This window comes from Rousettus aegyptiacus, unplaced genomic scaffold, assembly GCF_014176215.1.
Source record: "Rousettus aegyptiacus isolate mRouAeg1 unplaced genomic scaffold, mRouAeg1.p scaffold_m13_p_6, whole genome shotgun sequence".
In the NCBI taxonomy this organism is placed as follows: Eukaryota; Metazoa; Chordata; class Mammalia; order Chiroptera; family Pteropodidae; genus Rousettus; species Rousettus aegyptiacus.
This window is the reverse complement of record NW_023416309.1, coordinates 10,248,327-10,274,495: the sequence shown is the minus strand read 5'-3', so window position 1 is coordinate 10,274,495 and position 26,169 is coordinate 10,248,327. Positions and strand designations below refer to the sequence as shown.

The window sequence follows — 26,169 nt, the reverse complement described above, 5'->3', positions numbered from 1 at the left end:
AAAAAAAAAGCTTTATACCTACATTGAAGAATTTTAATAATATTTAAATAAAGGATATATATTCTTGAATAAAAAATATCAGTTTATAAAAATTTGTTTTCTTCATTCAAAGAAATCCCAGTTAAAGTTTCAACATAATTTTTTTAACTAGAGAAATTTATTCTAAAGTTTATCAGGAAAAATAGACATATGAGAATAGCCAGAAAAATTATGGGGGAAAGTGAAGACAGACTTCCTTATCAGATATTTTAAAGTATTTACTCTAAATATGCAATAACTAAAACACTTTGGCACAATGCATTAATAGACAAATTCACAAAACAGGAGAGAGTCCATATAAAAACCCAACTACATATTGGAATTTGGTATATGCTAAAGATGTAATTCAAATTAGTGATAACAGGTTATTCAATAAATGGAGTGGGAATGACTGCCTAAACATTTAGGAGGAAAAAAAAAAAACGTAAGCTGGAAACCCACTTTTTATCTTACACTAAAATAAATTACAGATGAAACAAAAATTTTAATGAAAAATGTAAACCTTAAAAGTTCCAGAAAGATACACAGATGGCTGTAAAAAATAATCTCAGGAGAACAGAAAAAATGGCGTAGATGATAGAGGCTCTGTTCATGCCTCTGGCAACCAAATCAAAGTTGTGATGGAAACAGGAACAAGTAGCAAGGAAAAATCACCTGAGATCTGAATGAACAAGCCATACAACTAAGGAGAAATCCAAGAAATCACCCTGCAATGGCAGAAGGTAGGACGGGGTGAGGACACAGGGCTGCCCCAGTCTCACTGAGCAGCTGAGTGAGACGAAGGCAATGGCAGTGGGAGAAGCTTCTTAAAGGGGCCCCGTCTAAGAGAGGATTTTTGTGGTGACAGACCTGCTCGCTCTGAGCACCAGTGCCAATTCGGCTGTGCACGGGGGGCACCAGAGACTTACAGGGAGACGTTGTCGGAGTGAGGGCTGAGGTGAAACTTTCTCTGTACAGAAGTGCTGGTGGTATCCATTGTTCTTTGTTGAGCCCTCCCCCCACCCAGTGGGCTGGACACCGCGCCACCATAGCCCTGATGTCATCAAACTAGATAACAAAAGTCACTCAGCCCAGAGGATTCCCTGAAACTCCACCTCCCCCAACTCGCGGCCCCACCCAAGCCACATCTAGGTATATTCTCAGTGAGTCAGGTGCTCCTTGCTGAGCTGCACCCAGACTCACACTGGAGGCAGCTGGCCTCGGTTTCTGGTGTGGCCTTTTCATGCAACTATAAGCTCAGCATCTGTGGATTGCTTGGTGAATCTTAACAGGTGGCCCTGAAGCAGAAGAGGCTTGGGCTAAGTTTGGCCTGCAGCTGAACCCCTCTCAGGACTGTGCCACTAGACACTGACTTCACAAATCCACACTCAGAAGACCAGGAGACTTAGGAGCTTTGCTTAGTACATAGAAACAGACACGAAAGGCAGCCAAAATGGGAAGACAAAGAAGAAGAAACCATATTAGGGAACAGAACAGAGATCCAGATATAATGGAGTCAAGTAATCTAACAGATGCAGAGTTTAAAACACTGGTTATAAAGATGCTCAATGAACTTTTGGGAAGTGTAGATAAATTCAGTGAAAACTTCAAAAAAGAGATTTAAAAAAAACAAAAATAGACATGGAAATTATAAAAGGGAACCTGTTTTAAATGAAGAACACATTATCTGAGATGAGAAGTATATTAAATGGAATAAACAGTGAATAAGGAAAAGGATCAAATGCCCTATCTAGAGGACTGGACAGCCAAAGACACATAGACAAAGTGAATAAAGAAAAGGATGAAATGTCCTATCTAAAGGATGAGAAAGCCAAGGACAATAAATCAGAATGGCAAGAGATAAGAGGCCAAGACTATAAAAATAACTTAAGGAACATATGGGACACTAATAAGGGTCCGAGTATCCATCTGATCGGTGTAACTGAAGAAAATCAAGATGTTGAACAGCTGTTTGAAGAAATAATGATGGAAAACTTTCCTAACCTGGTAAAGGAAATGGACATAAAACCCCAGGAAGCTCAGAGATTTCCAAAAATCAGGGATCCAAGAGACCCACACCAAGACACATCATGATAAAAATGCCAAAGTTAAATACAAAGAAAGAATATTAAAAGCAGCAAGAGAAAAACAGATAATTACTTATAAGGGAACACCCATAAGACTGGCAGCTGATTTCTCAAAAGAAACTATGAAGTACAGAAGGGCTTGGCAAAAAAATCATTTGACATGATGAAGACCCAGGATCTACAACCAAGAACACTTTATCCAGCAAAACTATCATTTAGAGTTGAAGGACAGATAAAGAGCTTCCCAGACAAAAATAAGCTAAAGAAATTTATCGCCACCAAGCCAATATGACAGGAAATATTTGAGAGACTTCTTTAAGAAGGAAAAACATGTATCAAAAACAGGAATAAAGAATGGTAACAACTACATTCCTATCAATCAATACCTCAAACGGAAAAGAATTAAATACACCAACTAAAGGATAGGATGAATGGAAAACAAGACCCCTATATGTTGCCTCTAAGAGACTCACTTCAGATTAAAAAACACACACAGACTAAAAGTAAGGGGATGGAAAAAGATATTGCTTTGATGGACCTAGAAGGTATTTAAGTCAGACAGAGAAAGATAAACACTGTATGATTACACTTATATGTGGAATCTAAGGAATAAAAAGAACAAACTAATCAAAAACAGACTCACAAATATAGTGGACAATTTGGTGATGGACAGAGAGGAGGGGGACTTGGGGAACTGGGAGAATGGGGTGAAGGGTTAAATAAGTACAAAATAGTAGCGGATGGATGGTCACGGGGATGGGGAGCACGGCATAGGGAATGCAGCTAGCATTAATACGTTGGCTAGGTGGAGGGTCAGGGGAGGGAGGGAGCAATTGGGGGATTGTTCTACAAACTATATAGATGTCTAACCAATGTACTGTATACTTGAAACTAATTAAATAATTTTTTTAAAAAAAGTTGTATACCATGACCAATTATACACCACTCCAGGGATTTATACCTGGAATACAAGGAGAGTTCAACATACAAAAAACAATCATCACACACCACATTAACAAAATAAAAGGCGAAAACCACATGGTCATCTCAATTGATACAGAAAAAGCATGTGACAAAATTTAACACCATTTTGTGACAAAAAAAAAAAAAACCACTCAACTAGAAATAGTAGGAAACTACCTCAACATAATAAAAGCTGTACATGAAATGCCCATAGCAAACATCACACTCAATGCCAAAAGACTCAAAGCTTTCCTTCTAAGATGAGAAACACTAAGATGCTGCTCACTCCCATCATTATGAGCCCACATAGTACTGGAAATCCTAACAGGAGCAACTAAACAAACAAAAAAAGATAAAAAGAAAGAGAGAAAGAAAGAGAGAGAAAGAGAGAAAAGAAAGAAGAAATAAAGGGTATCCAAACTAGAAAATAAGAAATTAAATTATCTGTTCTCAGATGACATAATCCTTCATGGAGAAAATCCTAAAGAATACATCGAAAAATGGTTACAACTAATAAACAATTTCAGTAAGGTTTCAGGATACAAAATCAACATACAAAACTCAGTTGCATTTCTATACATTAACAATGACCAATCTGAAAAAGAAGTTAAGAAAACAATCTGATTTACTATAGCATCAAAAAAGATAAAATTCTTCAGACCAAAACCTAACCCAGGAGGTGAATAATTTGTACACTGAAAACTACAAAATGTTATGAAAAGAAATCAAAGATACAAATAAATGGAAAGACATCCTGTGTACACGGTTTGGAAGATTCAATATTTTTAAAATGTCCATACTACCCCCCAATTCAACCTACAGATTAAATGCAATCCCTATCAAAATCCCAACAGTATTTTTTTGCAGAAACATAATAAACATCCTAAAATTCATATGGGATTTCAAGAGACCCTTAATTGCCAAAACAATCTTTAAAGAGAAACAAAGTTGGAGGCCCCATATTACCTGATTACAAAACACACTAGAGTGGACCATTGAAAAACACGAGGGTTAAGGGTGCTGCCCCACTGTGAACTTAAAAATCCATGTATAACTTTTGACTCTCCCAAAACTTAACTACAGTCATCCCTTAGTATCCGTGGGAGAACTGGTTCCAGGGCCCTCCACAGATACCAAAATCCACATGTGCGCAAGTGCCATATATGAAATGGCACATGTATTCTCAATGGTGGACAGAAAACACTGTCTTCCATTCGCAGTTATTTGAATCATGGATACAAAATCTGGGTATATGGAGGGCTGACTGTATGTTTATTGAAAAAAATCCACGTATAAGTGGACCCATACAGTTCAAGGATACAGTACAGTAATCAAAACAGAGTGTTACTGGCATAAAGACATATAGACCAATGGATGAAAATAAAGAGACAGAAATAAACTCTTGTATATATGGCCAAATGATTTTTGATAAGGGTGCCAAGGCTACACCAATGGGGAAATGAAGATTCTTCAACAACTAGTGCTAGGAAAACTGATATCTACATGCAAAAGAATAAAGTTTGACCCTTACCTTAAACCATATACAAAAATTAACTCAAAATGGATTAAAGACCCAAACACAAAACCTGAAACTATAAAGTTCCTAAAAGAAAACATAAAGGAAAAGCCTCAAGACATTGGTGTGGCACAAGTAACAAAAGTAAAATAGAAAAATGGGACTACATTGGATTTAAAACTTTTGTGTCAAAGCAAACAATCAACGGAGTGGAAAAAAACAATCTAAAGAATGGGAGAAAATATCTGCAAATCGTATATATCTGACAGGGGTTAATATCCAGAATTTATAAGAAACTTCTAGAACTCAACAACAACAACAACAAAATAACAATTAAAAAATGGGTGAAGGATTTGAATAGACAATTCTCCAAAGAAGGTATACAAATGGCCAATAAGCATGAGAAAAATATATTCAATATCACTAATTAAGAGAAATGCAAATCAAAACTACATTGAGATACCGCTTTATACCCAGTAGGATGGGCACTATCAAAAGAACAAAAAATAACAAGTGTTGGCATAATGTAGAGAAATTGGAACCCTTGTGCACTACTGGTGGTAAAATAAAATGGTACAGCCACCATGGAAAACAGTGGGGTGGTCCCTCGAAAAAATTAAATAGAATTACCATGTGATCCAGCTTTCCCACTTCTGGGTATAGAGCCAAAAGAATTCAGAGCAGGATCTCAAAGAGATACCTCCATACCCATGTTCATCCAGTATTACTCACAACAGCCAAACAATCCAAATGTTCTTTGACAGATGACTGGATAAAGTATGGTAGATACATACAATGGAATATTATGCAGCCTTTAAAAAGAAGATAATCCTGTCATATGCTGCAACATGGATGAACCTTGAGGAAATTTTGCTAAACAAAATAAGCCAATCACAAAGGACAAATACTGTGTTATTCCACTCACGTGAAGTATCTAAAGTAGTCAAAGTCATAGAAAAAGGTGGTGTAGTTTTCAAGAGTGCTGAAGAGGTAAGAGGGGCAATTAGGATTTAGCGGGTATAGAGTTTCAGTTTTACAAGATAAAAAATTTCTAGAGATCTGTTGTACAACAATGCAAACATACTTAACACTACTGAACTAGATACTTAAAAATGGTTAAAATAATAGATTCAATGTTTTTTTTAACCACAAAAAAAAATATCAATGTTAACTCTAGAACTAAAACATGCAATTTTTTAAATAGGAACATATTGTACACAACAGAAGAATGAATTGATGAACGGGAAGAAGGTCAGCAGAAAATACCCAGGCTGAAGAATGAAGAGAAAAAATGGAAAATATGAAGGGGAAAAAACAGTGTAAAAGACATATGGGACATTGTCAAAGGTCTAGGAAATAGGAGAGGAAAGAAGAACACAGAAGTAGTTTTAAAGAGACTGTCGAAATCATTTGGCCACATATACAAGGGTTTATTTCTGTCTATTTTCTTCCATTGGTCTATATGTCTTTATGCCAGTACCACACTGTTTTCCAAACTAACACTTTTCTGTATATCTTCACCATGGGTTAAAAAAAAAAAAAAAACCCACATGTTACTTATAAGAGACATTTAACTATAAAACTACAGAAAAGTTTATTTTAAAAGGATAGAAAAAGATGAACTATGTAAATGCTTACCAAAAAAAAAAAAAAAAAAAAAAAAAACCAGTCTAACAGCAATATGAGAAAAAATAGACTTTGAGGCAAGAAACGTTACTAGATATAAAGGACATTTCGTGATGATAAAAGGGTCAATTTACCAGGCTGATATAAGAATTCAAAAGGTATATGCACCTAAAGAGAAATTCAAAATATATAATGCAAAAAAACAAATAAAGAACTAAAAGGAAGAATAGATAAATGGCTATTTTCAAAGACACAAATATATCCACTAGACATATACATCATGTAAAAAAGATGATATAAATGAGCAAAGAGAGAAAGAGGAATATCAAAATGGAGATCGAAGAAATAAAAGAAGAAACAAACAAATGAACAAAAAACAAAATAAATAAGAAATCTTGCTTTGATCAAGAGGTCAAAAGACTTTCTCTGTAAAGGGCAAGATGGTAAAATATTTTAGGTTTTGAAGGCCAAAAGGCAAAATCGAGCATTATTGCCAAAAGGCTAACAGTCTCTTTTATATTTTACATTTTAAAATGTAAGAACCTATTCTTGGCTCGAAGACCTTACAAAAACAGGCAGTGGGTGTCCTGACAGTGACAGTGAGCCATGAACAAAGGTGGGATTCACCCAGCTCACTGTGCCTAAGGCCTTAATTTATAAAAGGAAGAAAAGGAGGAAGGGGGATGGGGAGAAAACTGGCTGTTCTACCTTCTGCTACTTACTGCCAAATCCACACTGAGAAGGAAGCATGTTCTAGGACAGTGGACACACACTGGGGTCTCAGGAGCAAGCATCTCCTGCTTTATAGGACAAATGCACCCTCTCCACCAGGACAATCTGCGAGGGGGTGTCTGACACTCCCTAATATACAAACATGGACCTGGGTCAGCACCCAGCCCTGGGAGGGTCTTGTAAGAATCATTAATAGACACAAAAGTAAGGCCAGAAAAAGAAAAAAACAAACAAAGATCTGCCAAGACTAGTGGTCCCTGGTCACCACCAACTAGCCTGTAACAACCCAAAAGCAAACTAGAAGCAATGCATTGAGCAGAGACTCTTTTTGCCTACTTGATATCTGTCCTTCCTTTCTTCCTTACTAAAAGAACCTGTTACTGGAGGCCAGCAATCTGCCACGTAAAACCCTGCCTTCTCAGCTCTCTTGCAGATGCAAGTGGCCAATGAAATGCAAGTAGAAGTCACAGGGTGATGCTTCCAGGTAAGCTATTTAAAGAGACACACTCAACTGAGGCACACTTTTGCCTTGTACCTTCCTCCTGCCTGGTGCCTGAACACGGACATGATGGCTGGAGCTGCAAAGACATGTGGTAGCCATGGGGAGACCCTGATAATGGAAGGATCTACATCCTACGGACGGTACACTCTGCAGACAGTAGTACCATCATTCCAACCCGCCACCTACCTCTAGACTACCTTTGTGCAAAAACAAAGTGAATCTCTATCTTGTCTAAGTCACTGCTGTGAGGCTTCTGGGGTCAAGAGCAAACCCTGTCCTGACAGCCTGTTGAAAAAGAGAGTTCAGCCACTTGCCTTCAAAGAGTGGAATGGAGTCATTGGAAAAGGTATCCAAGGCAAGGAGGTCTTTCCCATCTTTGGACCCATTGCGTTTGTGCTTATGTTTCCTTCGAAAGAAAGATCTGCGTGCAGCCGCCGACAGTGTCTTTGCAGCATTGTTGTCATCTCTGACTTCAGACATGCTGAGCCTCCTGGAGAATTCTTGGTCCATCCTGCAGTCACAGGGAACAGTGGTACTAGGAAGGGCCATAGGGACCATCTCCTGCATGCCCTGCCCATGAAGAGAGCAAGAGCTGGGACTTCATGCTCCTCCATACTCCTCTGTAGGTCACATGGCTACTTCACCCACCCACGCCACCAAGGACCCCTGGAACCACCGCTTTGGGGGCAACACAAACACTAGTACTAGGCGCAAGCTCTCAGCAGGCCAATTTCTATATTCAGATGAGTGTCAAAAAGGAAATGCTAGGCAGCCCTCACTTGATGATACAAGTTATCCTCCCTGCCATAAAAAGGAATGAAGCACTGATACACACTGCAACACAAATGGACCTTAAAAACACTGGGCTAAGTAAAAGGAGCCAGTCACAAAATACCACGTACTATGAAAGCCTAGAACAGGGAAACCTAGAAATGTGGAAAGCAGATTAGTGGTGGCCTAGAGTTGGGAGAAGGCAGAGAAAACAGAAGGACAAGGTGGGGGATAGACAAATGGTACAGAGCTTCTTTCTGAGGTAATGAGAATGTTCTAAATTTGACTGTTGTGATGGTTACATATACCAGTGAATACACTAAACTGAATTGTACACTTTGGGTAAATTGTATGGTATGTAAAATTTATCTCAATAAATGTGTTAAAATAAAAAGTTATCTTTCCTAAGTTGCCACTGGGCTTCTGTATAGCACTGACTTACATACAGCATTGGCTTATGCTAGGATCAGCTCTCCGGACAAGCAATTTTGGCAAAACATATAGACCAGAAGCCAAGACGAGCAGCAGGGATCCTCCAGTGACCGAGGCTCCAACCCCTATACCCTGACATAGCACCACAGGTGCAAACCCTCCCTCCCACCTCCAAAGTCAAACACGGAGAACACTTACACATATTTGCTGGGGATCTGTCCACGCTGGATCTTCTGGGCATTTTCATCCAACTGCCAGGCCATCCAAGATCCAAATGTGCCCTGGGGCAATGTGTCATCAACGTAGAGGATGTCATCTTTCTTAAAGCTCAGCTCATGTTCCACCTCTGCCAGCCGGTCATACAGGGCCCTGGACCGGGTGATGAAGGGAACAGGATCAGGAGGCTGCTGGTCAACAGCCATGCGTCTTGGCAGCCAGGCTCCTGGGGCAGCTTTTATTCCTTTTGTGGCCTCTGATCTTAGGGAGTGAAAAGGAAGCTACGAGCCCTTCCTAGAAACCACCCAACGCCTGTCCCCAACACACATCACACTGTACTTCAAGGCACTGTAGACACACTGCAGAAGGATCTGCAACCTGGGTCAGGGGGAAACCAAGACATGGGCCTAGCCCACAGAAAAACAGGGCTCTGCGGCCTCAAGGTCCCCCAGGTTCCAAATCCTAAGAGAAGACTAGTTCAAGTCCTTAAGAGTTTTTCTAGGTCACAAGCATCTCGTCATGAGCTTACGGTTTGGGCCCCCAATAGTGATGATCACAGCCCCACCACTTGGGGGCAAGAACACAGAGACATTTACCAGGAACAATCTCCACACCAAAAGACCCTCTCCTGGCCCTGAATCCCTAGAACCCCTGGCCACCCGCACCTGATGTAGAAGCTGTCTCCAGGCAGGCCCTTGACTTTGGTGAACTCCTCTGGGCGGTACTGCACCTTCAGGCGGACACCATCCTTGGGCTTCAGCATCTCCACATAGACCTCCTCCACTGTCTTGCTGCGCACGTCCAGACCACCATACTGCCCAGGGATGGGAGGTTGGGGTCAGAGGGTAGAAGCCGGTGACAGCTTGAGCATCCATGAAAGGCACGTTGTGGGATAAGGCAGAGATTCAACCTCCTGTTAACTGGGAATCTGCCTGCCTCCCCTCCACGGGCAGGGCCGAGTTCTCTGCAGTGTCTGCACTGCTCTTGACAGCTTCCCCTAGGAGAAACCCTGTTCTGGCCCCCAGCAAATGAAGGCCATTTAAAATACACTTCATTTTACTTACACTACTTGTATCTCTCAATACCTAACACCTAGCTCCCTGATCAAATGAGACCCAGTGAGAAGGAGATGATACCCTCCACCAGACCAGAAGTCCTGCTGCTGACGAGAGCAGAACATCTTGCCTCTAGACGCCAGTGCCCAAGCTGATGCCTGACATGCACATGAAGTAGGGCAGGGACTGCTATTCAGCAGCTCGGAACTCACCTCAAGGATAAGATCCCCTGGCACGAGGCCATCGGGGCCCTTGGCGGGACTGTCATCCTCCATCTCAGCCACAAACACCCCATGCAGGTTCCCACCACATAAATGCACTCCAAGCTCCAGTTGGGACTTTTTGATGAAGACAACTCGTGGCTCTGGGGTCTTCTTGCTCGTATCTCCCACCATCCTTTTGGAAAGAAAAATTAAGTTCCTCAATTGTGCACAGAGAAGGAGGAGAGCACAAAAAAGAGAAAAATGGCCATACCCTAACCATTTCTGCTCGAACCAGGTTTCATGAGCTCTCAGAACCACAGGGAGCTGAATGCGGGCTCCAGTTCTAGGGACTTAGGTTATAAACAGGATGCTGAGGGCTGGCAGAGGTGAAAACACGGCCTCAGGTCACAAAGTCAGCTGGGAAGAGAGTGGCCATGTGGTCCTCTCCCCATCTCCCCTAAAGCTACCATGCATGCCCCCTCCTCCTGCCCACAGGAAAGCTGACACCTCTTTCTGACTTCTTTCCACATCCACCCTTTGCATGGCTGTCCCCAGCTCATCCTGAATGTTCTGACTTAGCTGTCACCAGTCCCTGCCGCACTCCTGGCTGCTCCAGCTTGGCCTGTACTCCCGTTCCAGCATGTCAACTGTACTGCATAGGTGGGCAGCAGTGTGCCATGCTCTAAACCCAGAGCTCCTTGGGGGATACCACTAGTGATAGCCAGAGCCCTGGGAATGGCTGCGTGATGACTGAGGAATTCCGTCTAAAGACAGTTAGAAAATGAGTGATGAGAAAAGGGAGAGAGAATGAAGAGATAGAGCTAAAAGCACTCAATGAGACAAGAGAAAAAGAGAAAGCAAGAAAAGAGAAGACGGAGGAAGGGAAAAAGGAATGGCATGCTCCCCACTCCAAATCCTAGCACCCTGGTGTGCCGTCCGCAGCACAGGCTAACGCCAGCTGTCCAGTGTCCACATCCCTCAGAGGATGTACTCAGGCCATGACAATGCCTGGCCTGGCCCACCCCGCTCACCAAGGACACAGGTGGAAGGCTCACAGAATGCATTTGCTGACCTGGAGCTGGGGGTGCTCTGCTTGGCTGAGGGTGTGCTGGGGCCCTCGTCCTGCTCCATCAGTGGGTCAATGACAGAGGGATGCTCTGGGGTGGTGGCACCACTGCCCTGGAGAGTGGAGTGGGTGCCAACAGGGTCCAAGTGGGAGCTGGGGATGGAGGACAGAAAGAACAAGGAGTAGCAGCACACAGACTTCAGCCACCCTGAGCCAGCCCTCTCCGGTGGTGACTGAAGTTGGGCTGTGAACAGGGACCAGGTCACATGGCTCTGTGCCCTGAGCCCTAAGAACAGATGCCCTGGGAGAGCTGGGATCTGGTCATTTACACTGCTGGATCTGCCTATCCTCTTCTCACCACTTGTCCTCAACTCAGGGATCCTCTGCAAAGGTGTTGGCCTAGAGGACACAAGAATTCACTGTCCCTTTTCCTGTTTGTGCATCTCATCTCCTGCTCACTTCGCTGAGCTGTGCAGTGCTACATAGCGGGGGCATGTCTTACCCTTTTCTCATCTGCCCTGTAACCCACAGCACAGGCACAGATCCTGGCAGTGTCTGCTCATAGACAGGGGCTGTGTGTGCAAATCCCACCCCCAGGGCCTCAGCTCCTGGCTACCACACCTCCACGTGTGGGGCTCCCTGCTTCACAGAAGTCATCTGTTTCCACACCCTATTTCAGGAAAAGGCATCTTCCCTCTGTATGTCCTTTTTCTAAAATCCAGGGCTGGTCAACTCTTCTCTTACGGCAGCAGAATACCCAGAACTTGCAGCTGGTAACCCGGCTCACCCTGCAGTAAGCCATGCACCTTCCACACCCATCTCTCCTCCCCCAACCCAGATGGCCCCACAGAGACCCAAGCCCTCACCTGGACCGGGAGTGGCTGCTGAGCTGGTGCATGTGTGGATTGTACTGGGCCAGGATGGTGATAGTGTCGCACTGCTGCCCGATGATGAGCCGGGCCTGCTGCTCTGTGGCGCTCCGCAAGTTTATGCCATTGAACTAGGAAATACCCAGAGCAAGCTCAGTGACGTGGTCGGGGCTAGGGACGTGGGGAGCAACACTTTTCCACAGAAGGGAGGCAAGGAGAGGAGGGAAGGAAGAAAGCAGTGCAGAAGGGCAGCTCCTGCTTACCTCAAGTAACTGATCCCCATACTCAAGGCCAGCCTGATGAGCGATGCTCCCCCCGGTCACCTTGGAGACATAGACACCGCCCTTCTCTCCACTCACGATGGAGATGCCCAGGGGCTCTGAGCCTTTCTGCAGCTTAACATGGCGTGGCTCTTCCATGTAAGGCCTTCGAAGAGAGACAACAGTTTGGGGGTCTCGAACACAAAGGAAACGTTTGGGGGAAATCTGAAGTCAGGCATGCAGTCAGCTATGCAGATATGGCCAGGGAGCACCAGACGCTCCTATAATGACATACCTGGATGGGAACACAATGACCCCACCTTTGTATGACAATGGTACAGATTCCTATAACCTCATGCTACACAAACACAACACCCCCGAATGGACACGGAAGCACCCAGTCCCCAAAACAAAGAATGATCCATGTGAACTATAAACACTGATATATACAGGGAAAAAGCACAAAGATTTTCATGGTGAGAAGAGGTCCCTCAATGTGCAATTTACAAACCCCCAGTGGGGTCTAAAGATGCCCTGCGAAGAAATGACTTCTGAGATGACATTCACCCAAGAAGAGACAATATAAAGTATCAGTTTTTATATTTACCAGTACGCAGGGGTGATGTAAAAATGATCATGGAAACTAAGCTACTGCAGGCCCAAGCCATTAAAAAGGGAGAGGGGAGGCTTGGGGCAAGGCGGCAACCATGCACTCGCTGGTTCAGGGGGAGCTGACCACCATGCCAGGGGCACAAAGGGGCTCGAGCAGGGGCCTCATGTCAGGCCAACCTCAGACTCCTCAAGGAGGAGGACCTGGGCCTGGCGGCCATGGGCAGTCTCAGAAGAGATCTGTGGTGGTGGAGACATCTGGAAGGTACGAAAGGTTAGAAAGAGAGGGATGCTCAGAGAAGGAAGACAAGCACGGACGCCTGGAACATAACAAAGACAGTAAAGTGACACTGAGTCATCCTATCAGGATTCTACTTCATGCTGCCCTGAGCAATTCCTGTCAGAAAAATGGTGGCCAAAGGCTCAGGGAGGGCCAATAGTGTGCCATCTCCTTGGGCTGCCCTCCAAAGCACATCAGTGGGAGTGGGTCCACCTGGTGAAGGACGAGTGTGCCAGCAAGCAGAGGTCAGGCCCTGAAACGCCCCACCCTGCCACCTAGAGGCACAAGTCTCTCAAGTTCAGTGGGCCTCAGTGTGCATCTCCATTGCCCAGGGCCCAGTTGTCTGGGGATGCTGAGATCAAAATATTTGTTGACTGGTCGCTTCTCCTGTCCCGCCCTCCAAAGCGTTCTCCCTTCCCAAACTCACCCACTCTGTAATGCCTTCCTTGACCCTCCAGCTCAGATACATCAGTCCCTGGCCTGCACCCTCTGTCACTCTAAGACTTAACATGCATTAGGGCACCACGTAATTTAGAGTTGAGCCTTTAGTGAGCAGTCACCACAACACCATCCTCATGCCCCAGCCGAGGATAGCATTGAGGCCCAGAGCCACAGACAGGCTGCCACCCCAAGTCAGCCCACAGGTGTAGCAGAGATACTTTCTGGTCTGGGGCTCCTCATTCCCCACTGAATACCACTTCCTCTGTTCTACCTCCAAACAGTGCATCTGTCTCAAAAAGGGAGCAGCAGGTAACTAAATCATAACAGCCATACAATGGAAGCCATGAAGCCATTATGAATAACATAAATCAGGATTTATTGACACAGAAAAACAAAGAGGACATGCTCTGGCTGAGAAGAAAGATTGCTAGGGCAACAGACAGTGAATGCTAGGTGACTTAAACCAGAGTGGCTTCGCCTAGGATCAACTCAATGGGAACTCTCCAACTCCTGCTGCTTCTACCAACAAGCCCCTTCCCTTGACCGAGTCCTGACCCACTGTGGAGATGCACTATCCACACCTGTGCCCAGCCCAGATGTCTAAGTCGCACTCACCTGTCCTTTCTCCGTTCCCCGAGGGCCACAGGGTTGACAGCAATTCTAGGCAATGTGGAAGCTGAGGTCTGGGACTGGCTACAAGAGGAGAAGGTGTCGATGTTGAGGGGTGACTGTGGAGGTGTGCTGCATTCAGAATGCGACAACGAACCTGCCAAAAGAGGTGTGGGGTAATGCGGGCCGCAACCTTTCATCTCAGTTCTCCAGCAGCCAAGACCCAGAGGGAGACATGATCCAGACACACAGCCCCACGCTGCTGCCACCTCACACGGCCTCAAATTCAGATGCTGTCCCCCCATCACTAGGCCCAAAGCTGAACTCAACCAGTGTTTACTGAGGCTGAGATGATGAGGCAGTTTAGGCTGTGCCCAGACATTCCACCATGGGGACAGTGAGAGGTGAGGCGCGGAGGGGAGTGCTGAGTTCTCACCTCTGTCAGAGCCCATGATAGAACGGGGATATCTTGGCGTTGACGGGATTTTAATGCGTTCTGCCTTGAACTGCAAGTTGTTTGAAGACCCTATGGTTCCATAAAGGGACACAACTTTAGACCTGTGATTAAACATGCTCCCCCCTGCCACTCCCTCACCACTACTTTACTGGTCAGGACAGATACACAGTACGACAAAATGCAAAGTGGGGACCTGCCATTTATCCCCGAGGAGGCCTACGTGTAGAACAGGCAAGAAAAACATATATTTAACACCCGGTATTCGAATAAATTGTGCAGGCCAAGACTGCTCCAGAATAGGATCACATATATCTCACTTTTAGCCCTGGAACGAGGACAGTGACCCAAATGACAGAGGCAGCTGCTCGCCATCGCTCACGAGGCTGGAAGCAGCGCCACCGGAGTCTTGTTACGAGGCAAGTGCTAGAATGTGCTCTGGGCTGCATTTCCCGTAAGTGAATAGCAATGTGGAGCCCCCTAGAATGACCGAGAAGCTCAGGGACAAGAAACAGGGCTCTAGGCCAAGGGGCCATGGTGAACAACTACCTGGCCACTAGAGAAAGCTGAAGAGACACAGAAGAAGGTCAAAGGAAATTGCCCTGCATGTAGCGCAGAGCTGACCTCAGCCCTAGAAGGGGAGGGGACCATGTGGGCAGGCCACCAGGAGGTCTGAGCATGAAGATGCAGAGATGGAAAAAAGGCTGCACTAGTGAGAAGGTTCTAGTGGTGCAGTTACCAAGGCGGGCACTGGAAGGCAGTGAGTTGGATCCATGGGAGGCTCTCATCTCAGAGTAGTCACTGCAGGCCCTATGGCTCAGGTCTAGGCTCAGACGCCCCTGGTGCTGGACACTGTGAGAGAACCAGACAGGTGAGGGGCATGGGAGGAAGACCAGAACCAAATGCAACCGCTAGGGAGAAACACAAGTGACAGGCCAGGACCAAGTCCTCGCTGGGCCAGCAGAAGGGAGGCCCAAACGCCACTGGCGATCATCTGAGGACAGCAGCCTGCCCGAAGCTATGCCCAGAGGGAACATCCACCAAGGCCTGTATGTGGTAGAGAGGGCCACACAAATGGAGCAGGAATGGCACATCCACTTCAGCTTCAGCCAGGGTCGGGCTCACTGGAGAAAGGGCTTCTACAGGGGAAAACAGAGGCTCTGAATCTTGGGCGGGGCCAGGAAGGTGGAGCCTCTCTTCCAGGGTGGGCAGGGAGAGGCTACAGAGACACTGAGGAACTTAGAGAGGGAACTGTGAGCCTCATTCAGAATGTGCTTAGAAAACCAAAGGGCAGGGAGCCCAAGCATCACCCACATCAGGTGGCCTGCAGTCAGACCCAACAATGTCCTTTTTTAGCTACTTGAGACTATGTCTCCTCTCTGCCTAAAACCCTCTGGTCTTGAAAAGGTCTCCACTGTATTAATAAAACCCAAACTCTGCATTATGGCTGAAGATCCTGCAGGATTTGTGCCCTGGGCTTGCCTTCTACCTCACCATACCTCTGCCAAGCCCCCCCTACTCTGTCCCAAGAGCCCTCCGCACTGTTCCCAGGTGCCTGGGCTATAGCACCGACAGCCCTCCTTTCTGGGGCCTCTGCCCCAGGTCTTGTGCAGCTGCCTCTTCTTAGCCTTGTGGACACAGCAGCATCCCACACACCAGGCAGCCCTCCCCACCACTCAATCTAACTCTTCACCTGCTTCCTGTTTTACAGTTTTCAGCACCATCTGATATCACTATGCTTACTCTCTTCTGTCTGCCTCCCACACGTGAACACAAACAGATGAGAAGAAACTTGTCTATTTAGTTCTCCATTGTATCCCCTTAGGAAACAGAACAGTATATGGTACGTAGTGGATGCTCAATAAAAACTTGTCAAATGATTGAATGAATGAGAGCAATCTTGAGCCAATCCACTCGCTTTCTAAGGCTCAGTTTGCTCATCTCTAAAACAAAGACAATAACAGTCCTTAACTTCTAAGGTTGCTGTGGTGATTTCAAAGATCTGAGCACAGTGCCTGGTACATGAGCACTGAAGCATTGACTATGATCACTATCATCTTCATTCAAACACCTCTTCAAGCCCCACATTGGCAAACCAAGAGAGTACCCTTAAAGTTCACTTTCCCGTGGGTCCCAGAGCTGCTCACACCAGCCCCTAACCCAAGTAGGCAAGAACCTTCTCTGTCCACAAGGCTCTTTATGTACCAGTGGTTTTATGTCCAGGTGAGCTTGGGTGGCTGGGGTGCAAGGAGGTGTGGGGTGACTTCACATACCTGGGATACAAACCCTGAGGGCCAGTCTCTCTGGGGACAGGTGGAGAGCTGCAAGGGCCAACCCTGTGGCTACGCACGGTGTAGATGGGGTTCCTCAGAATGGAGCTCACAGTGGTGCTCGGGGCCAGACTCCGGGGAACAGTGCCTAGAAATGGGATGATGAGAACAGCTGCCCCAAAGTCCCCAGCCAGGCTCAGACCCATGCAAGATTCTAGCCTTTCTCTATCTGTAAAATGGTAGAGCTGCCTTTATGCTTTCTCTTTCCTGGGCTCCTATGGGGAGAAAGCATTCTGCAAAGCTAAGAAATGTCACTGGCACAAGACTAAACATCACCCCAGAAAGGGCAGCAATTGCCAGCTCTATGGACCTCTGGGTTGAGGATACATAGCTCCTCCTTGAATTGACTGCCTCTGCTCCCCCTGGGGCTGGGCAGCCCTGTGGGGACCACAGTGACCCTCCTCCTCCCGACCCTGCCCAACTGACTCACCCACAGATGCCCTGCTGTGGTAGAGTGGAGGGTTGCCGTGCCGGCTGGAGTGCCCCGGCGAGTAAGGGGACCACTCCTGGAGCTCAGGGGAGAGATCTCCACTGGCCGGGACACACTTCTGCTCCTGCAGAACCAAAGGAAAGAGGGTGAGGCTGGAAGCAGGGAAAAGCGCAGGTGTTTGCAGAGATTTCTGTCCTTTACACACCTCTTCCCACGTGGTCATGAAGAGTGACAGTTGGGAGAGGTCATTACCCAGTCATGTGTAAGTTGCCTTACACAGCTGGAAGGGAAGGACTTCTTTCAAAAATACTCCAGAATAAAAGCACAGAGAAACTTTTTTCAAATAAACAAAGATTACGTATGTAGAAGGTGAATCACATGTGTGCATCAGAAACATATATAACAACTCTGCACAACTTACAGAGCTGTGTGAAGCTGTCTACAGAGAGCAGCATGGACTGTTCTGCTCACAGCAATCTCTCCCCACTTCCAGAAATGACGACAGCACCCACAATAACAAGTGGGCCCGTCTTGCTTCTGGCTAAACGATTCATGACTGCTGTCTTCTCTCAAGCATTTAAAGGCAAGTCTATGTCACAAGTGTTTGCTGTACAAGTTCAAAGGCTTCTTGTTGAATAAGCAAATCAAACGCTATGCCCAAGAATGTGTTCCTCTCTTGGCATCATATTCCCAGTAACATGCACACCCCACATTACTCTCCAGTCTCCTCAGGAGGGCTGCTTCTCACTGGCATCCACCTGCTAACCCTTTTCCTTTCTTCAGTTAGGTACTGAAAGCGAAGGCAAAGAAGCCAGAGCCAAGTCCGAGCCTGGTGACACTGGTGTAGAGCTACTTGGGACGGTCTCACAGCCAACTACCCCTCCAACCCCACATCCCCCACCACAGAGTTGGCTCTACCTCCTGAAACTGAGCAGGAATCACCACCGGCGTGAGCTTGGGCCGGAAGCTGGGGGCAGACTTTGGCCGGCGGCGTTTCTGACCCAGCTCATCCATCTTCTGGGAGGTGAGGTCCTCATCACAGGACTTCTTGGCGGGCAGGCAGGAGGAGTCCCCATCTGCTTCAGGGTGATAGCTGGAAGCAATGCGGACCCTGGCCTTGCGGGGGGGTGAAGCATGCATGGGTTCCCCAGGGTCCACGTCAGGGGGCAGGGCGCTCGGGGGGCTGGTGGATGGGGAGCTGCCTACCAAAGTGGCCTCTGACTCAGAGCTGGTTTCCAGCCTGTGCTGGAACTTAATGGAGTCACTCCTCTTGGGAGGTTTGGGGGGTGTCAGAGGCCCCACCCTCTTGGAGGGCTGCGGGGAGTGAGCAGGGCCAGGGCCTGGAAGCAGGTAGTCTATTTTGGGAGGTGTCTGGGGACGTTTGAAAGTGTTAGGGTCAAAGATAGACTTTCTTTGCTTTGGCTTCTTGTAAACAGAGAGTTTCTCGGGCCCTGCTGTGGAGCTAAGCACGGCCTTGGGCCAGGTCCCGCCACTGTTAGAGCTCTCGGGCTCATCCTTATCCAGAGGGGCCTCTGTTGCCCCACAAGGGCCTGCCTCAGTCTCGAAGGGAAGCAATGGCCGCCGGCTACGCACATCCAACAGTCCATAGCCACGCTCCCCAGAGCCATCTGAACGGAAGGAGCTCAGGCTACGCTCAGAGGCGCTGGGACAGGCCTGAGGGGAGACTGGGAAGGGTCCCACAGGGAACGGCTTGTGCAAGAAGGAGCTGCTGCCTCCTGGGTGGCCCTGCTCCTTCCTGTCCTCCAGCCTATCTGCGTAGAAGATGTCCGTCTGCGTGGAGTTATTGTGCTGCATCAAGTTACGTTTATTCTGAGCCTGGATCTCTGTGCCATGGGCTCGGAAACTCAACATCTTATCGGAGTCCTTGATGTTTTCAAAGATGTTCTGGCCACTCCATGAGGAGCTCTGTGGGAACACCTAAGCAGGGAATGCAGAGGAGTGAGAAAGAGAGAGGGAAAGGCCGCAGAACCTGGTGCTGCCACTGAAAATGTCCCTGCAGGTAGAGCAATGGTCAGGAACGGGCCATACATACACGCCAAAAGATAGGCAAATACACACGTGTGCACGCGTGCATGCACACCTCTCCCTGGCAGGTGAGGCCTTCTCATGAGCCTGGTCACTGAGAACTCACAGGAGAGCTATAAAGTTCTCTTGACTTCGAGCATTTCAGAAATCACTTGTACAATACCCTACATGCTGTTTAAAATTTTTAAATGAAAGAGCAAAGATTCATTATTAAAAATACATATCTGGTAATACATTCCCATTATGAAATAGTATTTAGCGATAAAAAGAAATGAGCTACCAAGCCATGAAAAGGCATGGGGAAACAAACGCATATTACTAAATGACAGAAGCCAATCTGCAAAGGTTATGTATTATAGAATTCCTACGATATGACACTCTAGAAAAGACAAAACTATGGAGACAGTAAAAAAATCAATTGTTTCCAGGGATGGGCAGAGAGAGAGAAAGGGATGAACAGGTGAGACACAGGGTTTTTGTTATAGTGAAACCATTCTGTATGAGACTATAATGGTAGGTATATGTCCTTGTACATTTATCCAAAACCACAGAATATATACCACCAAGAGTTAATCCTCATATAAACTATGGATTTTAGTTAATAATAATGTACTAATATTGGCTCAATTGTAACAAATGAACCCTACTAATGTGAGATGTTGATAACAGAAAAAGCAGGGAGTAAAGGGGTGGAATCTGAGAACTCTGTACTAGCTCAACTTTTCCATAAACCTAAAACTACTCCCCCCAAAAGTCTAGTAATTTTAAAATAATTTTTAAAAATGTCTCTTAATCAAGTGGATGGGCCTACTTTCTCCAACATTCTATTATCAATCTTTTCAACTATGTAGAAAAGTTGATAGAAAAGCATAATGAACACCCATCAACCCACCATTAAGATTCAACAATATTTTACCAAATTGTCTATAATCTACCAATATTGCAGCACATTTGAAAGTTACAAATATGACATTTCACCCCTAATGACTTTATCATGTACTTTATCACGCCTCGCAGGCGGAAGAGCAGGGAAAAGATGGGCGAGGTCTTACCTTCAGGAGGGAGAGAGTCAAGGAGTCCTGGCAGCTACGCAACAGAGATTCACACTCATTCAGAGATTTGTTGTCCAGTGCAATGCCATTGATCTAGGGCCAAACAGAGAACCCATGAGGCCTGTCACCAGGAAAGGGGCTCTGCCTGCCTGGCAACCCAGGTTGGGCAGTGGACCTGGCTCTGTAAGGTGCCCCAGTCTGGAGTTGGCAAGGGAGAAAAAGACCCTCCCCAGAAAGGCCTAAGGAATCCAGTCAAGGGGCTTCTAAAGCAAATGAAATTCAAAGCCTTAAAATCACTCTAGGGGAAAGTACTTGTCTGACAGGGACCAGAACACCAAGGGCCATGGAGTAACAGCCCAACCCTGTTGCTTCTTGCTGCGTGATGCTGAACCAAGACTTGGAACTCCTTCATGCACAAACTGGAAGATGAACACGTCTGCCCCCAGGGGCGAGAGGAGACAGAAAACGAGATCATGTCGTGAAAGACTTTTTTAAACTATAAAGTAACACATGAGATGCAGTATCGTCATTGCTCACAAAGACCCATCACAACTGCTTATGCCTGAATTTCTGTCCATATCCCACTGAAATGTGCTCCAGTCTTTTAAAAAGTGTAAGTGCAATAGGTGAACAGTTAGACCAGGCTGCACCCATACCATGCAATAGTATCCCACAATGAGAAGAAACACACTATCCATATACCAAACCACGTGATAGGTTTCACAACACCACAATGAGTGGAAAAGCCAATCTCAAAAGGTCACATGCTATAGGACTACTTTTATAATATTCTTGAGATGACAAAATTATGGAGATGGAGAACAAATTAGGAGGAATAAGGTGTGGGTGTTACTATAAAGGGGTAACACAAGGGAGATCACAGTGGTAGAACAGTCCAATATCTTGACTTTTTATTTTTTTGGTTACCTAACCGTGATTAAATGACATAGAACTGAATACACATATTGTACCAATGTCAACTGCCTGGTTTTGATATTATAGTTATGTAAGATGTAACCAATAGGGGAAATTGGGTGAAGGGTACATAGCACTTTCCTATATTATGTTTGCAACTTTATCTATTTTTAATATTATTTAATATTATAACTGAATTATTATTTCTGTAATTATTTCAAGATCAAAAGTTAAATATATATGCAGATGGATTATTTTGGAGTGGTGGATCTATCTGGTTGTTTTTTTCTTCATAATTTTTCCATATCTTGAAGTTTTTCACAATGGCCATCATGCTTTTAAAGTCTGGTGGCCCCCAAATCTGAAAAAGATTTGAAGCAATGAGCTCCTCCACATACTGCAGGTGGGACTGTAAGGCCACAACCTTTTGGGGACACAAGGGTAAGTACATATCAAATGTAAAATGCTCATCTGATTGAGCAATTCTCCCAACCCAAAAATATTCCCCTGTGGTACACTCCCACAGCTCCACAGAGGGAGGTAGCAGTGGCCATGACACACTGCTTGTAAAGGCAAAGATGCCCTGACTGTCCATCGAGGGGGCTGGTTAACAGCCTGTGCTGCTTCTGCTAGGAACATGCAGTTACTGAAACGACCTAGGCGTGAACATGGAAGAACCACAGGGCACGCTGTTAAAAACAATAACAAGGTCAACAGCTGACTATATTATGATCCTATCTGGGTTTTTAAAAAGTGGGAGATAGACATGTTTTGAACATCTGTAGAAGAAAACACCATAAATGGTTAACGATGGTTGTCATCTAGGTGGGAAATAACGGGTGGGGAGTCTAGAAGTAGAGAAGAGTTACTGTCTCTGTGCCTTTTGCACAACTGGAATTTGAGTGTGTGTCATGAAAATGTGTATGCCTTCAATTTTAAAAAGTTACTTATAAGCATTAAATGTGCATGCCCTATGACTCAGCAATCTCACAGCATGTCAGGGGTTTAGTCACCAGGGATGCTATTAAATATCCCCAAAGTGACTGTGTACACACACAAATGAAGTCCATGGTAGGGCTGTTCGCAGTTGCAGAAACTGAAAACAACTTTTATGTCCATCAATGAGGGCATAATTTAAACCACAGCTAATCAAACAACAGAACACCATGAAGTGGAAAAAATGACGATAAACTTGGAAAGATATCTGCAATGTAGAACACAAAATGTATAGTAACAGAAGATGATTCTATTACTGTATTATTTTACAAAGCAGAAAAACCCAGAAACCTATTATCTGTGTATATGGATTTGTATGAGCACTTATGGTCTGGCTAGGAGTACATCTTGCAAATGGCAGCAGCAAAGATTATTCTAGAAGCAGGATTACTTTGGTAATAGAAAAGAAATTTAAAAATAAATGGATATAATGTTTAATAAAAAAGATTTTTAAAAAGTCACATATAGATATCTATTAAAATAAAAAACTGACCTAACTATACATTCATGTGTAGAATAAAGACTGTAGAGACATACATTAAAAATATTAATAAAGGTTATCTATAGGTGGTAACAAAAAGATAAGTTCTTATTTCCTTCCTAAACTTTTTCTCTACTTCTTAATTTTCTACTGTAAACAGAAATATACTACCAGAAGAAAAAAATCACATTTAAATGTTCACATTTAAAGAACAAGGCAAATATAAAACTCTGTTAATTACTTCTTGTTCAAAACTCCCAGATATGATCTAACTGCCTACATATAGCAGACGGCCTGGCTCTGCGAGGCTTACCGCCACAATCCTGTCTCCCACGGCGAGGGACCCCTCTTTGGCGGCTGGGCTTCCAGGCACCACGGCAGCAGCATACACTCCATTCTCCAGACTGATGCCACTGTCTGTGAAGCACAGGGAACACCACAGATAGTCCCCAGTTAACCCCTGCCCAGGCAGCATGGCCCTCTGGTTGTCCAACCTCATCTTTGGGAGATGCTCTTATAAAGGAGATGTTGGCAGACTGCAATCTGTCCATCCCAGCACCCAACCCAGGATAGACCACCCAGGGGCTTGGTCATGTCTGGACTGGTGAATCACTCAGAGACAAGCAAGACCCAGGACCCAGACGGCCCCCTGCCAATAAAGCGCATGGCTGCCTTTAAGCAGCATCAACGCCTCATCCCTGGGAATGAGGTGCACCTGAAAACACACACATCCCTCTGCGCAAGAAAGGGGCACTCTGCCATCCGAGATGCTCTGCCCACTTCTGCTGGCTACTACCTTTCTGTCCACTTAGGTTGATATGCAGGGGTGTGACCACCTTCCCACCCAGGGACTTCCTCCGCCGCACGACCATGTTGATAGCCCCCTCCCCGTTGAGGAGGGCCTTGATGGCCTGCTTCTTGTCCTTGTTGATGAGGTCCACATCGTTGATTCTCAGCAGCCAATCATTGACCCTAAGGAGGGGCAGAGACAGGACAGTGTCAATGCAGGCCTTGGGACCAGTGGGCAGCCCCACCACGCCCCACTGTGGGAAGCCGAATGCCAGAAAACAGTTCCCCACATACACATTCAAAACATTTCCTCTTCTAGGAGACTCAAATGGTTAAACTCAAATACAGGAGCTAGACTGCCTGGGTTCATATCCTAGCTCTACCACTTATTAGCTATGTGGCTCAGCTCCTCTGGGCCTCAGTGTCTTCATCTGTGAAATAGGGAAGGTACCTACCTCAAAGGACTGTAAAGATTAATGAATTAATTTTATTAAGTTCTTAAATCAGTACTTAGCAAATAGTAAGCATTATTTTATCATCGTTACTATTTCATGGAAAGAGTAAGCAATGCACATTTTACACTCTCACACATACCGCCTGAGCCCTTTCCTACCCAGAGATGAGAAAGGCAGCACCTGGTGACTGAAGAAAGCTCAGATTCAGAGGCAAACGTGAATCAGAGAGTGTCCTTTAAGAACATTAGCAGATGAGTCTGTGGGCCTCAGATAGACAGTCCCTCAGCCCCTGGGGTACATTCAACTAACCACCACCTAGCTTTCATTGGGTCAGAGGGGAGGGTCCCATCTTCCCTCCAGAGCTTGGGCCTCCTCAACTCTTACCGTAAACGGCCGTCTGCAATGCTTCCTTTGTCCACCTTAGTAACAAATATGCCGCAGTCTCCCGGCAAACAAGGCTCATTCACACCTTCCGCCATATCGAACCCCAGAGCCTTCAAGTCAATGTCCTCCTGTCAAAACAGCAATAGCGGTGACACTTTTTTTCTGAGATTTTTTTAAATTTATGTATTTTAAGTTAATTAGTTTCAAATATACAGTACATTGGTTAGACATCTACATAGTTCATAAAATGATACCCCCAATTGCTCCCTCCCTCCCCTGGCCCTCCAACTAGCCATCAAATTAATGCTAACTGCATCCCATAGTATGCCATGCTCCTCGCATCCCCATGATCAACTATCAACTACTAATTTGTATTTCTTTGACCCTTCACCCCATTCTTCCAGCACCCCAACTCTCCTCCCCTCTGTCCATCACCAAACTGTCCACTATATTTGTGAGTCTATTTTTGATTAGTTTGTTCTTTTTGTTCCTTAGATTCCGCATATAAGTGAAATCGCATGGTATTTATCTTCCTCTGTCTGATTTCTTTCACTCGGTATAATAACCTCTAAGTCCATCCATATCATTGCAAATGGTAGGATTTCATTTTTTTTTTAATGGCTGAGTAATATTCCATTGTATATATGAACCATAATTTCTTTATCCAATCATCCGTTGATGGGCATTTGGGTTGCTTCCATATGTGCAGCAACACACTTTACAAAGCAGTGATAACAAACATTTGGCTCTCAAATCCCAAGCCACTCACTCCAATATGGGGACTGTTCTTTCATCATGACTGACAGGGTGGGTATTCAGTTCCCAGAACGCAGCCTATGAACAGTGACGATCTGCCTCTGTTAGCCAATGCAGACACATGTCCCCACCAGCATCGCCCCCAGGGGCTCTGCTTTTCCCTCTGCCTTCCTTGCACTCTGCCCACATCCGCCATGCGACACAGGAGACCAACCTGCTACAACCCAGCCTGGACAAGTGCAGTCGCACCCTGGGAGGAAAAGTCAAACCTCCAAGCTTGTAGCTGTGAAATTGGGGGACACGGCAAAGGGCCCTCCTCTCACCCCACATCCAAAGTCTACAGGTCATGGGGGCAGGGAGAAAAAGACAGAAAGCCAGCTTACCGTCTCCCTCTCAAACTCTACAACTTCCGTTTCCCACTCCATGGAATCTGTATCAATGGCAGAGTCGTGGGAGCTGTGGGCCATCAGCTGCCGGAACCGGGCCTCCCTTTCCAACTGAGATTCCATCTGCTCCCTGTGAACAAAGAGAGCCATGGCAATGGCCCTCTTGGAGGCGAAATATCCCACCCAAGTCACAGCTTGGAAACCAGGCAGACGTCTCATGAAAGCTCTGGGGCTCCTTTCCCCTCATGCTTCATGCCTGTTTCCCAGTAAATCTGGAGTGTTGGGTCAAGGTTTCCTGGATATCAGCAGGTTTCATAGTGGCTTTTCAAAAAAGACTTAAAAATTCTTCTCTCATTTATCTAGAGGTTTAATGCAATTCTTATGAAAATTCCAGTAAGACTTTGTAGACACAGACAAGACTATTCTAAAATTTATAGGGA

At 45.5% G+C, this 26,169-nt stretch overlaps 1 protein-coding gene across 5 annotated transcripts in view; it reads right to left on the bottom strand.

Moving 5' to 3' along the window:
- Positions 1 to 26,169, bottom strand: part of DLG5 (discs large MAGUK scaffold protein 5) — a 115,018-nt gene that overhangs the window by 11,162 nt on the left and 77,687 nt on the right. For 4 of the 5 annotated variants that reach the window (XM_016159440.2, XM_016159441.2, XM_016159443.2 and 1 more), the window contains 18 exons: positions 25,727 to 25,859; positions 24,588 to 24,715; positions 23,756 to 23,931; positions 23,273 to 23,376; positions 20,568 to 20,660; positions 18,388 to 19,407; positions 17,470 to 17,593; positions 16,983 to 17,127; positions 15,449 to 15,561; positions 14,692 to 14,781; positions 14,262 to 14,412; positions 12,320 to 12,482; positions 12,054 to 12,187; positions 11,194 to 11,340; positions 10,131 to 10,314; positions 9,529 to 9,677; positions 8,846 to 9,016; positions 7,759 to 7,955 (listed from right to left, as the gene is read on the bottom strand). In XM_016159440.2, coding sequence (XP_016014926.2) covers positions 7,759 to 7,955; positions 8,846 to 9,016; positions 9,529 to 9,677; positions 10,131 to 10,314; positions 11,194 to 11,340; positions 12,054 to 12,187; positions 12,320 to 12,482; positions 14,262 to 14,412; positions 14,692 to 14,781; positions 15,449 to 15,561; positions 16,983 to 17,127; positions 17,470 to 17,593; positions 18,388 to 19,407; positions 20,568 to 20,660; positions 23,273 to 23,376; positions 23,756 to 23,931; positions 24,588 to 24,715; positions 25,727 to 25,859 — 3,422 coding nt within the window. The remainder of the gene's footprint in view (positions 1 to 7,758; positions 7,956 to 8,845; positions 9,017 to 9,528; positions 9,678 to 10,130; positions 10,315 to 11,193; positions 11,341 to 12,053; positions 12,188 to 12,319; positions 12,483 to 14,261; positions 14,413 to 14,691; positions 14,782 to 15,448; positions 15,562 to 16,982; positions 17,128 to 17,469; positions 17,594 to 18,387; positions 19,408 to 20,567; positions 20,661 to 23,272; positions 23,377 to 23,755; positions 23,932 to 24,587; positions 24,716 to 25,726; positions 25,860 to 26,169) is intronic. The other variant, XM_016159442.2, reaches the window with a different exon arrangement.